Source organism: Zootoca vivipara, chromosome 13 (assembly GCF_963506605.1).
Source record: "Zootoca vivipara chromosome 13, rZooViv1.1, whole genome shotgun sequence".
NCBI classification, from domain to species: Eukaryota; Metazoa; Chordata; class Lepidosauria; order Squamata; family Lacertidae; genus Zootoca; species Zootoca vivipara.
The window spans coordinates 2,776,993-2,793,192 of NC_083288.1; the positions used below are offsets into that span (position 1 = coordinate 2,776,993).

Below are 16,200 nucleotides of genomic sequence, written 5' to 3' on the forward strand. Positions count from 1 at the left end.
TGACTGGAGGATGCAGTTAATATTGTTGCACTGGTCAGGACTTGGTATGTTATATGCACTAATCCAGACAGGATTCCTGAATTAACAGAATATGAATACAACTGGCTGCAAACGTGCAGTTGGTGGGAAAAGTTCCAAGCCCCAAGCTAAGATTTTCTTTACAAGAAACCCACTACATTTTCCCTTGGCAAACTGTCAACCAGCTCAAACAGTTGTGAAATGCAACATATGTTATGCTATCACCTTATATTAAAAATGAACATACATCTCAAAAAGCAGGCAATGAAACAGGGGAGAAAATGATAAACTAATATTTAGGAAGGATTGTTTTTTAAAAGGTATACTTACTTTCATTTCTGTTGATGCAGCTAAAAAGTGCATTCTAAAAGCAAAAACAAAAATTATCACTTTCAAATAGCTACTGGTAAAAAAAAATGGCACATGCACTACCTTTTGTTGATGAGCAAAAGAATATAAAGAATATAATTATAAGAATATAATTATATGAAGAGTTAAAAGTTCAGTACAATTAATATACATGAAAATCTCCTATTTGCCTTAATTTGCACATCCTATGGCTAACTAAATATTGAAGACCCTTGAGAACTTCCAGGAATGACAGTAGCTATCTATAGTGGGACAGATCAAAGGAAGAGCAAACCATTTTCTAGAAGAATGTCACAAAGATTCTGTCAGAAAGGCTTCATTCATACACCACGATGAATAGTACACCAAGCAGAAGTAGGAAGAAGCTGCAGGGAGCCTCAGGAGCAGGCGCAGGCAAACTCAGCCCTCCAGATGTTTTGGGACTACAACTCCCATCATCCCTGACCACTGGTCCTGTTAGCTTTTATTAAAGCACGTTTTAATGTCTTTCCCTCAAACGTCCTCTTTCATAGATTTTCTAAGGGCCAAATCTCTGTTTTATGTTCCTGCGATAATTGTTCAATTGAAACCCTACAGCACATAGTGTTTACATGTCCTTTATATTGTGCTGTCTGGAAGAAATTATTGTTCCTATTAATTCAAAAATTTCCCTGGGTACCCGGCAGATTCGCATCTTGCTTTTTTATTGCAAGACACAAGTCCGGTGTAACTTTACAAATAGCAAAATTTATAACTTCTGTGCTGTCATACAAGAGATGTAATGGTTTGTTATATCTAATTTGAAATTCTTTTATTATAATGTTATCTAATTCTGTATATCTTTTAACTTAATTTATTGTTATAAACTGTAAACTAAATTGTGCATGCCCTTGTTCTTGTTCTGTCTATGAGCTTAAAGCTGAAATAAAGTGATTGGATTAGCTAGGGATGATGGGAGTTGTAGTCCCAAAACATTTGGAAGGCCAAGTTTGCCTATGCCTGCGCAACTGGGAGGATTAGAAGCTTTTGTGATTTGTTGTATCATCTGTACCAATAACCTGTGGCTTGAAGAGGGTCCTTGAAGTGCACCCCACAGATTGCATCTCAGACGGCATTTCAAAATGGTATCCTCTAAACTTAGGGGTTTTATTCATGCATCTGACAATCTGTTGATTACAAAGACATATTTGCAGCAATTCCCCATCATTTCGCTGTTCAGGTTTATGAATCCAAAAGGGGAAAAGTAACAGAGAAACTGCTGCTGGTGGTTTTTGCGTACCAGGTGGTAGCTTCTGGGTGCCTCCATTCAGCAGTGGGTTCCCTTCCACCAGGCAAATATGGCTTAAGTGTGCAGAATACTAGCCAGAAAGGTTGCCAAAACCATTGTGGTCTATTGCTTTGCAATGACCAAGCTTTGGAAACTGAAATTTCCTCAATATCAGTGGAGGCTGGTCCATTAGAGTATATTACATTTCAAGCTGTGGTAGAGGGCAATTGTTTGTTTTCTGGTCTTGATAGGGGGGGGGGTGTTTGGTGGCACAGGGCTCCCAGTCTCCTACTTCCATAATGTTTTTGCAGCTTTTAAGACCAGAACAGGACCAGGGCATCTGTTATTTTTATCTGTAAACCACCTTGAGTCCCTGTCAGGTAAAAAGGCCCGGTATACACCATCATCATCATCATCATCATCATCATCATCATCTAATATGCCTGCCTCACCAACCTCAATCTGCCCTCAGTCAGTCACCATCTGCTTTTCTTAATTACAACCAGTCAGCAGGTGCCTTGGGCTCCCCCTACTGTTGGCCTCCTTGCCTCCACCCTACCAGCCCCAAGGGGCACCTGCACAACATCCTCCTCTAATGGTTCCAGATGCGATCGAGACAAGAGGGAAGAACTGTGTGGCAGGTGCAGCCCTGCCCTCGTGGTCCAGACACTGGCACCCACTCTGCTCTCATAAGTGACCGGTGAGGGTTGTTCCCCTGGGGAGGGGCTGCTGTCTAAGACAGACAGAATTTGCATATAATATTATATATTATATAAAACTATAACTTTTAAGAACTAGCATCTGAGCTTGCTTTTTCCTCCCGGTGTGCCACGTATTTTCAACTGTAAGCTGGAAAGCTGTGACCATCTTACTGCTGGTTTTCACTAAGTTGCTCTGGGAACCTTTTAGACTAAAAGAGTGAGACATAAATGTCATGAATAAGTATGTAAATAAAAATTATAGCCTGGCATTCTGCAGGTTATGAATAAATAGTCTCAATTTCAATACTGTTTTTCTAAGCAGTTTTATTTCATTTTCCTTTCTGTTCAAACAATTTCCTTTTGTCAGTGAAAAAAGATCTTAAAAGAAGATCTTTTAACATTCTTTTAAAAAGTTTATCTGTCACATATCGCGAAGTTTAGTGGTTTTGCCGTGAAACAAAGCTCCACAACCTCTTGCATATGAGCAGAATAATCCTAGGGTGTCTATAGTAAAGGTCTGAAGCTGCCATCAGAATAGTCTTGCTGAGGACAAACTACTGTCCCCAAGAGACAACTGACCACCAAAACATCACATTAGTTTTACCAATTACCGGTATTCTTTTTAATGGTTATACAATGATCTGAAATACACCCTTCTATTATTATTATTATTATTAGCATTAGCATTAGCATTTATATACCACCTTTGTCTTCCAAGGGCTGTACATGGTTCTGCTCTGCCCCATTTAATCCTCACAACAACCCTGTGAGGAAGGTTAGGCTAAGAGATGGTGACTTGCCCAAGCTCACTCAATGAGCTTCATGCCTGAGTGGGAATTCAAACTCTGCTCTCCTAGGCCCTAGTCCAATACGACATTTCATCACTCTAGAATGCAGAATCTTTTAACACTCAAGATATTACTGCGCTTCCAGCCCATGGGTCTTAGGCTGCTGACCTCTGATCTAAAGACTGTATAGGATCTCAACAGGCCTTCCGTAAGTACTATCAATGGCTTGGTTCCTCAGTCAGGACAACCTGTTGCAAGCTGATCTGAGATAGATTGCCTGGGAGGCCAGCTTGAAACATCAGAATCTTCAACCTGTCTACCAAATGTTCTGCCTCGCAGCAAACCCAGCTTTGTCAGCCATTTAAACTTCATATAATTTGTTTCCTTTTGTGAATTTATTTCCAATAAATATCTCTGAGACATGGCTCAAGAGCTGTGTCTGGTACATGAAATAACAGCAAAACAAATAAGCGCAACCATGCCTACTTAGAAGTAAGCTTCACCGAATTTAAAGAGGCTTATTTCCAATAAGTAGGGTTAGGACTGCAGCCCAAGGCTGTGTTTGGACATGCACGTGTAAGTTTGGGGAGGTGCTTGCCAAATTAGTAGCCTTCAGGCTGATCCCTAAATGGCATGTTAAGTATTCACTTGTTAGTGTAAATCACCAGAAGTAAACCTGTCAAGAGACAGGAAGACATATAATCAGCACACATGCAAAAATGGTAATTACATGTCTGAATCTGTAAGTGTGGAAGGATATAATCCACATTAAAAAAATACTATCACCACCTATTATTTTATTCAACCAAGTTCAGTAAATATCTTTATTGACACATTTTTTAGAACTGAAATTTATGCATTCCAAAACAACTTCTAAGAAAAGTATTATCTCTTACAAGTATCTGGTGACTAATTCATTGATGCAGATCAAAAAAAAATATTGTGGGCTACTTTAGTAACCTGACTCCAGAGGATATATTTCACTCCTGTCCCCTGAAAACTAATGAGTTGGACCCAGCCTTGCCCTCCTACAAAATGGAGCACTCCTTTCGTTAGCAGAAGGGACCGAGAGCCTTAGGAGGCTTGTGCTGGAAGAAAGGGGGGAACAGTTTAAACTGATCCTCTTTTCAGCCACAGCACCATCTCTCCTAATCCCATGGGACAGTTTTTTGGGATGCAGGAGGAAGGGAAATAACTGAAATAGCAGAGTGTTCCATGGGGACAGATGGTCTGGATCCAATCCTACTATCTGGAGAGATGCTGAAAATATCTTCTGGGAGATTCATGACCTCATCCAGTGAAGTATGGTTCACCCATATATGAGGAAGGACAAGAACATATTTCTCTTGTTTGAAAAATGCATTCACTTGTAATCATTCTTGAAATAATTCCACTTATTTATATAGAATAAATATTACAAAATGATTCCAACAAGAAAGAGAAAAGAAGAATTAGGAAGAGAAACTACTCTGTCATGATCAGTGATCACTTTTTCATTCCCATTTTTAAAAACTCTCTTACCTGTCCTTTCTGTTCTCCAACAAACATTGGTCAACCTCCTACAGCAATGCAGAAATCCAGAAAAGAGAAGGAAACTAGCATAACAGAGGAAAGGTTACAGATACGGGCAGTGAAGTATAATACAGAAGGGGGATAACAGTTTAGAAGAACACAAGCTATGAAAATCTCAGCAGCTAAAGAGATTAGGAAAAGGAAAAAAAAGCTTTCTAAGGCATATTTGCAGTAAGACAAAAAAAAAGTACTGTAGTATTTAATCTAATTCACTTGCTGGGGAATGAGCAGGCCACTGTATTTATTTCTTAATCTAAAGAATAAAGACATAAAGAAGAATCAATATGGATATTTTTAATTTACCAAATTGATGATGGGACTCAGTCTCCTTTATTTTTGAACCTAAGGACAACAGCCCCTCTGGCTTTGGGTTGGAGAGACCTACTTTCAGTTGCAAGGTCTTCCCTTATTTTCCCCAATGTCCTATTGATTGCCTACTCTGATCTGAGTGAATCTAAAAACACAGTCCTGAAGTGAATGCTCTTCTTTCAGGTAGAAGGAGGTAAGATAAAACAGCATGTGAAGAGATTTATATTCTGAAGAGAAGGTGTGCCGGAGAAAGTTTCCTGAAAATACCATTCCTTTTTATACATTATTGAATGCAGTCACATATTTGGCAGATAACTGATTTAAAAGATTATTCAAAACATTTTCAGTTGCACATGAACAGAAAATTAATTATGGTTGATTACCTATAAATATTGTCTGCTAAGAAGGCTACTATTTTTTAATATATAACTTCTTCATTTAATGATTGCTTTTGCCAATTAAGCATGTTCACACTTAAGCATAGCTGCCAAGTTTTCCCTTTTCTCGCGAGGAAGCCTATTCAGCATAAGGGAAAATCCCTTTTAAAAAGGGATAACTTGGCAGCTATGCACTTAAGAGAATACAATGACTCCAGCTAAGTTAGCTTGTACTGTATTCAAATAGAAAATGGGACATTTCAGAACACAGACATAGAAAGGATCCCTAGTTCACAAACATGTTTTCTGTGCATTGCTTATAGTGTAAGATTTGAACTAACCACATCCCAAGCATTTGACTAATTAGCCTACAGATGATGTAATTCTGGATCCCAGCAAACCATAATTTACAGACATGAAGCCAGCTCTCCAAATGCAGTACCCCCTCCCTATCCCCCAGACACTCTTCGAAGAAGAGTACTGGATTGGGCAGACCTTTGCTGTGGTCTATCAGGACTTTTGTTATAAGCTTCTCTCTCCAGAGCAATTCTTGCCCTCATTTCTGTGGGGGTGCACCAACAGAAACCATTGTTTTCACAAAAAGACCCATTTTAATCATGGACTGTACCAAACTTGTGAATACAAACTCTGATCTACAAAGTTAACAGTTTGCTTTAACCATGGTTTGTGGGTCTACACGCAATTTTCCAGAAAAATTGGAAAATTAGAATAATTTGAATTGCATCAGAATTTTTCTGATATCAGGGGAAGTGATCTCTCTTTTGCATCCCGTCTGTGGGAGCTGTATATTAGCATGTTTACTTCACTTGAATTTAGTAAGAGTTGTTTGACAGTGGAACAATCTCCCTCAGGAGGTTGTGGACTCTCCCTCCTTCGAGGCTTTTAAGCAGAGGCTGGACGGCCATCTTTCATGGATCCTTTAATCTGAGATTTCTGCATGGCAGGGGGTTGAACTAGATGACCCCCGGGGTCCCTCCCAACTCTATGTCAAATTAAACATTTTGAAACTGCCAATCTTGTTCATAGAATCATAGAATCATAGAGTTGGAAGAGACCACAAGGGCCATCCAGTCCAACCCCCTGCCAAGCAGGAAACACCATCAAAGCATTCTTGACATATGCCTGTCAAGCCTCTGCTTAAAGACCTCCAAAGAAGGAGACTCCACCACACTCCTTGGTAGCAAATTCCACTGCCGAACAGCTCTTACTGTCAGGAAGTTCTTCCTAATGTTTAGGTGGAATCTTCTTTCTTGTAGTTTGAATCCATTGCTCCGTGTCTGCTTCTCTGGAGCAGCAGAAAACAATCTTTCTCCCTCCTCCATATGACATCCTTTCAATGACATCCGTTCAATTTTGTATTTGCAATTGACATCTATTCATTGTTACTAATGACCTTTTGAAAACACATCCTGAATTGGGAATGGGAAATTCCAGGGAAGGGAGGATCAGGAGGGAGTGAATGTTTACTTTGCTGGCTTTCAGTTTGCAAAGCCCAGTTTGCCATGAACCAGTATCTTATCTGCAGTGCAGGAAAGAGTTTAGCTTGGTCTGTTTCACCTCCAGAAAGGTTTACGAGTTGAAAACTGTTATAAGCCTTCAAAGTGTGCCAACATCAGGAAAGCTTAAGCATGTTGACAGGGAGGGGTAACCCACTGTCTGTAATGCACTTACCTCATATTCTTTCCTGCAAACTTTCGTAATATCATTTTTTGAAGATGCCTGAAAGACATTAGTTTCATTACTAGCACATAGCTCATATTATTCAAGAGCAAAATTATTTATATTGTGATAATTTTGAGATGCCACACCAATATATCTAACTTCTTCTATAGAAGCGGTTTTGAATCACTTAGATGTTCTCAATTCTGGCATGTGAACATACTGTAATCAAAAGCAGCCCTTTTTAAAGTATCAATCTGCTACTGGGGTCAAATGGACCTCTAAAGTCTAAATGACAGGGAAATTTAACATAAAGAACAACAAACAAAGTATTTCAGGATTTCTTCCTGTCATCTGGGTCATGTGAGGCTATGTAGACGCAGCACCACTGACTAGAATCTGTAATACGGGCTAATAAATTGAAACAGAATTCTGGTAAGATGGGAGGCTCTGTGGGTTGATGCTTTCCAGGTACAGGAACTAGGTAAGCAACTGGCTCTAGTTGGGAAGGGTTGCCCTCCCCCTGAAGGAGCAGGTATGCTGTCTGGGAACAGCTAGATTCAAGTAGCCTCCATGGCTCAGACTGTTTGTTGCAAGCTTTAGTTGGTTTGCCAGTTATGCCTATTCTTGGCCATAGTTGTTGATGCCTGCTGAGATTTCCTCAATTCCCTGTGTGCAGGGCTTGCGCAAATGCAGCAGTTAGCTCAGGCATCCCCAAACTTCGGCCCTCCAGATGTTTTTGGACTACGATTCCCATCATCCCTGACCACTGGTCCTGTTAGCTAGGGATCATGGGAGTTGTAGGCCAAAATATCTGGAGGGCCGCAGTTTGGGGATGCCTGCCTTAGCTCATGGGTGGGCTGGCCCTGGTTGTATAGGAACCATGTAAAGGAGCTGAATTGGCTAGCAATACATTTCCAGCCCAATTCAGTGTGTCGGTGAGGATGTTTAAAACCATACATGGCTTGGAACCTCAATATCTGAGGGAGCACCTCCCCTGGAATTAAAAATCTTGTGGAAGGAAGACTCTCCTCTGTATCTCACCCACATGAAATGAATATTATATGGAGATGCAAGAGAAAGCCTCTTCCACTATAGCATTTCAACTATAGAAGCCCCTTCCCTTGGAGTCTCAGTTGGCACTCTCATTGGTCGGTCTCGCCATGGGGCCCACTTAATATAAAGATGTTTACTCAAGCATTTGGGAAGCATTAGCTGCAGTTGTGTCTGAGTTGCTTGTTGATTTTGCTGCTAATTATTAGCTTTTATGTGGCGTACTATCAGAGTGTTAACTTAGGAGTCAAGAGAGACCATCTTGGCTGTGAGACCTGGAAGACCTGCTCCCTGCCTTGTAGGCCTTTTCATTCCCAGGGGCCAAAGGACACCAGCTGTGCTTCATAGAGGGGTTTTTTTAAAAAAAAAATTAAGCGGGGTATACACACAGGATTTTATGGGGGGGGGGATACATAAAAAGCAGCTCTACTCCACTGCTCCCTAGCAGACAGCAAACATAGGAGAATAATACAAGTATTATAGCAGAAAGAAAGGGGGGAACATATATTTTAGTTATCTGAGACTTCATATTCCATCAGCAATTAAAATAACACAATCTCATTATAAAATAATAATTTAAAATTGAGATAGCTTCGGCAAATAAAAACAAAGTTCACCACAGAAAACATTATCTGCCCAGCAAGCCAAAGGCTTCAGAAGACAGCAATCAACATCCTGCAGAAATATATTGCAAATTCTGGGTGTGGTCACTGAGAAGGACCTTTCTCTTACAACCAATCATACTTTCACCCCAAAAAACATGTCTTACTTTACTCATGCTGCATCAAAAAATAAATTCTTACCTGTTTACATGCTTGGCGACATTCTACAACAATGGCTAACTCGCAGCAACCTAAGCCAACCCAGCCATCAGATTTCTTCAAAACACCTTTAAAGAAAAATAAAATTACTGAACACATTACAGTATCACTGCAGGGTGTATTGGAGTGTTGTATCCTATGCTTAGCAGACAACGCAGAAGGGAGTGCTGCTCAACTGCAGAAGTTTGTTCACGTTTCCTGCTAGGAGGGCTGTGTGCTAAGGTGTTGAATAATCAATTAAGAAACATCTTATTCAACCTGAAGCTCTGTATTTGTGAGAACATATATATTTGAAAAAGCATAAACCTGACTTCATTTATTGTTGCAACAATCCATGTATGCCAATACTTCTTGGAGGGTGTGTTAGATTGTTTTACTCATGCATGGCTGTCCAGATAAATCTTTTTTAAAACATATTCTATTTTAAATAATTTTACAGTTACAAGAACATAATTACATCTAAATAAGTTAGGATCATACAACTTGATCAATTTTTTTCCTGAGTCCTATACTGATCCCGCCCTGCATGTGCATCTCATGCCTATTGGGTTGGGGCCTGGATCATATACTCTTAGTACATTATAATAAATTAACAGAGCATATCTACCCAGAAGTATCTATGCATATCTACCCAGAAGTAAGCCCTGAATGAGTTCAATGGTATTTACTCCCAGGTAAGTGTGTATAGGATTGCAGCCTAAATATAGTATTGTCTCTTACCTGGCAAAGAGGAATTTATACAGTCCCAAACTTCTCCCTGAAAAAAGAATAATTGTATTTTATAAAAATGAGTATACTTAATAAGTTGACCATGTGGGGTGGCAGGCATTTAATAAATAAATAAGAGCAAAATAAATATTTGTCTGTAGCAGATGAGCACTTTTAAATGCAACAAGATGATCTAGCACAAATAACCAATTATCATCTAGAGTGACCTCATTTAGAGTATTCAGTTTTGGATATCATAGTGCTTGGGACCAGGACTTTGGCAGACTTGTTTCATTTGCTATAGTACTATTTCCTGAGCAGTACCTGCAAAAGGGCAAGTGGCTGAGCGCCTGACTGAGGCAGCGGGACACAGCAGCAGTGCAACAGAATTAGTTTCTGTCTTTCATCTATAGAAAGTGGAGGGGTTTAACCGTCTAAAGTACAAGATGGGGAAGAGCAGAACCAAACCACACTTTTTGTTACCAAGCCTACTAATGCCCCTGATCACACATTGCACTTTAATGTGTGTAACGTATCATCCTGGAGGCATGTGTTTTTTGAGATTTTGGGCCCAGGAATTCCAGGTCAAGGTGGGCCTGCTAAACAACCAGAGCTAAAGTGGCACAGGTTTCCTGCCACAGAGTAAAAGGGCAGACTTAGAGAGCAAAAGCCCTGGGTGGCCTTGTTATGCTTGCTAAGGCATCCCTAAAATCCTCAGGTAAGAGCAGAGAAAGCTCACATTCAAATTTGCCACTTTCCCCTGTAAGGCATTATTAGTGCTCTGCAAGGCAGATATGCCTGCACCAGTATTGTTTCTGTCCTCAACCTCTGAAATTAATTTTCAAATGCGATGAGTTGGGAGATAATACCATTTACTGATAATACCATTTACTACCAACCTAGCAGTTCGAAAGCACGTCAAAGTGCAAGTAGATAAATATGTACCACTACAGCGGGAAGGTAAACAGCATTTCCGTGTGCTGCTCTGGTTTGCCAGAAGTGGCTTTGTCATGCTGGCCACATGACCTGGAAAACCTGTCTGCGGACAAATGTTGGCTCCCTCGGCCAGTAAAGCGAGATGAGCGCTGCAACCAAGAGTCGTTCGCGACTAGACCTAATGGTCAGGGGTCCCTTTACCTTTACCCTTTACTGAAGTTTCAAATGTTGAACTAGAGCACTGGATGCTTTGTTAAATCAGCAGCCATCTTTTTAAGAAGTGGTGTAACAATTTCCTCTGATTCTCCCTTAAAACCGGAGGGTGGAAACACAAGTGACTTGCGTATTCTGCTTTGGACTGCATTGTGATATGATTTCTCTCTTCCTGGGAAAGCAGAGCTGAAGAACCAGCAGCTTAGCATTTTCAGGGTAAGGCAATTCTGTCATTAGAGCTCACAGCAGGCTATAACACAAAGGGAAAGTAGAAAGCACAAGTTTGCTTATATACATCTCCCCAGACTGTTCTCTTAGCTGGAACAAGCAATTAGCATTTTAGAAAGCTTCCACTGAGGCCAAGGGGAGCTTTTTAAAAACCTTAGTGCTATGAGGGGAGACAACTGTGGAGGGACAGGGAGGAGAAAAGAGAGGAGAAAGAAAGAGAAGGGGAAGGGGAAGGGGAAGGGGAAGGGGAAGGGGAAGGGGAAGGGGAAGGGGAAGGGGAAGGGGAAGGGGAAGGGGAAAGAAAGGAAAGGGGGGGGGAGGCCGTGGCTCTATCCAGCTTTTCTACTGGTCTGCCACCTTTTGGATCCAGTCCCATTTCCTACTGGCATGTGACTCCCATAAGGCTTCCCATGAGGAAATTGAACCCTCAGGCCAAAAATGGTCTTATGTTTTACCAAACACAATTATACAAACCATTGATTCTGGACAATATTCAGGTGCACGTTGCAATAGGTGTTTCAAATGAGAATCACTCTTTGATGTCAAAATCTGTCAAAAGCATTTTTAAAAGAAAGCATAATTAGAAAAAATCACTTTTGTACCACAAAATTTAATTATCTTTACTGAGGAAACCCATGAAGCTAAGTGGAATTTGATTTTGAGCAACAGAATACTCCTTTTTGGAGTTGTCCTTAGTTTCTATAATGATGAAATAGTCATGCACTATGGGAATCCAATGTCTGAACCTACCAGATTGCAACCCTCTTTTTATTTCTTAAACCACTTTAAGTCTTTGTTTTTTATTCAAAACCAAAACCAAAGCTCTGGGACATGGGAGAGCTAAGCACCATCGTCAAACTACAACTTCCAAGGTTCTTCAGGAAAGGCATGGCAGTTAAACTAGCACCAAAATAATGTTTATCTTATGATATTTGCACTACTTATTATTGATTTGTATATAAAAGCACTCTTAGGGTGGCATCCAACTCAACAGATCTAATATCACAAGAATTTTTACTTTTGCAACTTCAGTTCCCCTCTCCCAGCCCTCCTTCCCCAAATCTGTTCTGGTGGGTTGGGGGAACTCCAGAACAGACAGACACGCAGGGAGAGGAGAGGGAGATTTATCTCCTTAGGGCTTCCAAGTTTCAGCTTATCAAACCTAAACATATTACGATGAGATGTGGCTGACTTCCAAAGATCAGGCAGCGTGTGCATTATCTAAATTGAAAATAGAATGTTCTCAATCATAAACCACTTGGCCCTATAACTTAGGCTCATAGGTAAGATGGCAACAAATGTGACTCCATATATATTGATACGTTAGGAAGCCTATAACAACCTTACAAGTAAAAATGTATTCACGACAGCACATTCTTACAACACTAAAGGAACTGCTTCAAGGTCAGGATGAAAGTGGCATACATAATTTTAATATACTTCTCTCACATGGCTATAGACCAGGGATGGGGAACCTTTTCAGCCCAAGGTTTCCCTCTGGGAACCTTCTGGGGGCCACATGTCAGAGGAGGGCAGGGCCAGAGGCAAATGCAGGCAGAGCAATTAATGTAAATTTTACCTTTCTACAGTAGTCTGCTATTTGCACACGCTCACACACCCTTCTATTCTCTGCCCAGGCAAGAAAAGGGCATTGTCAGAATTCAATGACACATTCCAGTCAGCACTCAGGGTCATAGCTGCCAAGTTATCCCTTTTTTAAAGGGATTTTCCCTTATGCTGAATAGGCTTCCTCGCGAGAAAAGGGAAAACTTGGCAGCTATGCTCAGGGTGAGGGGTGCAGGCTTGTGGCCTGCAGTGTGTACTTTGGGCTAGAAAGACAGGCTCAGAGAGCTGCTTTCTGCCCTGGGCCCAAGGTTCCCTACCCTTGACAAAGCCCCCATGGATATGCAGTGTCAAATGTGGTACAGGTTCAGAACCAACATACCTGTTCACAAACATCGCGACACATTAAGTTACTCTTTGCAAGGTAACAACACGATGCACCTATAAGGAAAAATAAATCTGTCAACATCAGTAAAATACTGGTGCTCTCAAAGGACTTTGATGAAGTGTAACTACTTTTTGCCATTCAAATGTGTAGTTTGCTCCTAAAACTGCCTACTGTACCTGATGATTGGCAAGTGAGCTAAACCTCATTTTTTAAAAAGATCTGGCTAGGTTGACATATGTTCTGGGAAATCTGGTGCAAAGCATTATTGAAGATAAAATTCCCAAGCATACAGAAGAACATGTTTGTCGAAGAACCAGCATGGCTTCTGCAAAGACTTTTTAGTGTCAATCAGCAGCAACATGGGGCTGCCCTTGTAAACTACTCAGCAACTTCAACTGGTTCAAAATACAGTGGCCAGAGTACCAGTTGGGGTTCCCTTTAGAACTCATATAACTCATTCTAAAACAGCTGCATTGGCTGCCAGTTTCCAGGCCCAATTCAAGGTGCTCACACTAGTACTGACACTCCTAAAAGACATAGGCACCAGATATCTGAGACCACTTCCTTCCCTATAGACCCTCTCAGGTGTTACAAATCGGGGGGGGGGCACTCTTGATGATTCCTCTGCCCACATTAGTGCAGAAGGAGCCAACATTCTCCATGGCAGTCCCAAATATGTGGAATTCCCTCCCTACAAAGGTGTGTCCGGCATCTTTACTAGATAGCTGTGAATGTTGAAGACCCTGCCATACATGTGTTTTCAGGACCCACTCTATTCCTGTGTCTGTTGTTTGAACTGTTTTTATTACTGAAGACCTGCTAGTGAAGAGCAGGCAATAAATTTAATAATAGTATTAAGTAAAAATTCTAAACCTTTAAAAACAGGTATTTAATTTGCTGCAGGCATTTGATGTTTTTTGTTTATCTTATAGCACAATTGAAAACAATTTATTATTGGTATTATATTAAGTCATCCTTCAGGATGATTACCAAATGTGGGAGATCACACACCAAAGGAATGCTCAGCTCAAGCAGGCAATGAAGTAGCTTCCAAGGCTATGGACTCAAAAACACTTAACTGGTGGGCCTATCAGTACTTGGAACCATATGAATTTGAAACTCTCAACTCCCACCTAAAAGTATATAACATTGAACCATACAGTAGTGAATCCAACTCCACAAATGTCAAATGGCAGTGTCTTTGAAGAGGAAGACAGAAAAATGACAATATTTCTGGGACAGACAGACTAAATTATGTGGCAGGCTGTGTGCATTTAAGGCTGTGAGCTTGGAACGTTGCTTATAGATTATGCCCCCCACACACACACAAACAAACAAACAAACAAACAAACAAGCAAGCAAACAAGCAAACAAACATGTTATACTATGTTCTTGAATTGGTATGCTGCATTCTCTGTACAGGTGTCCTGTACAAGATGAAAGACAGAACTTCCAGCCTGAGACACTATTGTTTGCATTGGTGTTGAGACTTAGAGCTTTAGAACTGTCCCAAATTTTGCACAAGGTGTATTTGCCAGTGGTAAATTATCTATCACCTGCTGTCATCCTTATGGACCTTCAAATAATCTGATTTGAATCAGAGGCCTGCTTTCTGGAACTAACCGCCAAGTTAACCATCAGCATTTTCAATTCACCTGAATGTTTGGACTGACAATCAAGACCCCACAAAAGTCCTGAATGTTGCACTAAGTCAACAGTAAAGAAGAACTAGCTGGGTATTGTCAATAATCCAAATACAGCAACCACTTGTCCTTCAAGTTGACCATGGTCTTGCCAAAGGAATCAAATTTAAATTCACATCAGAATTTACCCTCTAAAATGCTTAATGTCAGAGAGGGTAATAAAATCATTAAGTCAGGCATCCCCAAACTTCGGCCCTCCAGATGTTCTGGACTACAATTCCCATCATCTCTGACCACTGGTCCTGTTAGCTAGGGATCATGGGAGTTGTAGGCCAAAACATCTGCAGGGCCGCAGTTTGGGGATGCCTGCATTAGGTGATCCAATGCAACAGAGGCTACTTTTCTCAGAATCACTGACTCTCCCAAAACAATGGAATTGTATAGACAAATAGCAGCAGATCTTCACCAGAGAGCGGAATTTATGTTGAAATTTGGCTACTGGGACTTGCTATGGACTGGTTTGACAGACTGTGAACTAACCATATGAGCAAACTACACTGCCTACATGTCCATTATTGTATGAATATGCTGTAAAGAAGTATAAGATATAAAAAAAAACCCTTGAGGCTGCCAGGAATTTGTGGCAGCAACCAATACCTGCCTCCCACTCCTGGAACCCTGTCATCTATTGCCAGGGAGCTTTGGGTTTCAGAGAGCCATTTTGGTCAATTTTTAATTATTTTCAAAATCTTCCTATAACCCATACCTCTTGTTAGCCTCATGACTCTCTTGAAAAACTTCCCATTACAAAAAGTATTTAAAAATGTATTACCCAAATAATTCTTTATTAGCAGAAATAGAATGACGTTTGAGAAATGATAAAGATGAGGAGAACAGAAAAATAATTAGAAAAAGAAAGGAGAAAATTAATAACATCAACCTGTGGTATGGAAAGAATTTGATATTGTATAATAAGAAGGACGGGAAGTATCTAAGATGAAATAGGAAGAAATATATGGATCACATGCTATTCACATTGCGAATAAGAAGATTTGAGTTTGATTATATATTTCTTTGTGTATTATCTGTATATAATTGGAAAATTATATATGTCTATTTTTGCTTTTGTTATGCATATGTAACTTTTTTAAATAATAAAGTTTGTTGAAAATCTTTTTTTAAAAAAAAAAGCTTCCCATTACGAGAAATGAAGTTAAGCAATTGATCCACCAGTCTTCCTAATTTTCCCCATGGATGGAAAAGCAATTAATCACCTGTTTTACCACCCACCCCAGCATGACTGCTACAATTTCAGAGGCATGCTTCTCAACTGCATTTTCCTGGGGAGGAAAGCAAAATGCCAGGAGCTCAGCACTGGACTACACTGCAGGGTTGTGACACACAAGTGTCTCTTTCAGTTCTCTTTCCTAGCAATATGGATATAAAAAAAGTAGAGTTACTTGGGAGGGATTACTTAAACCTTGTATCACAGGCACAGCATCTCCCCCAGCAATATGGGTACCATAATGGTGCAATTAATTTGCATTAGTAGAGTAATTCCCTCCCCCCCATGAAAAAAATAAATAA

At 40.3% G+C, this 16,200-nt stretch overlaps 1 protein-coding gene across 1 annotated transcript in view; it reads right to left on the reverse strand.

Annotated features, from left to right (window-relative positions):
* Positions 1-16,200, reverse strand: part of RECK (reversion inducing cysteine rich protein with kazal motifs) — a 42,800-nt gene that overhangs the window by 24,930 nt on the left and 1,670 nt on the right. The window contains exons 2-7 of the mRNA XM_035134735.2: positions 12,965-13,023; positions 11,494-11,568; positions 9,655-9,691; positions 8,917-9,002; positions 7,073-7,120; positions 349-382 (exon numbers count right to left, since the gene is read on the reverse strand). Of these exons, the coding sequence (XP_034990626.2) occupies positions 349-382; positions 7,073-7,120; positions 8,917-9,002; positions 9,655-9,691; positions 11,494-11,568; positions 12,965-13,023 (339 nt within the window). The remainder of the gene's footprint in view (positions 1-348; positions 383-7,072; positions 7,121-8,916; positions 9,003-9,654; positions 9,692-11,493; positions 11,569-12,964; positions 13,024-16,200) is intronic.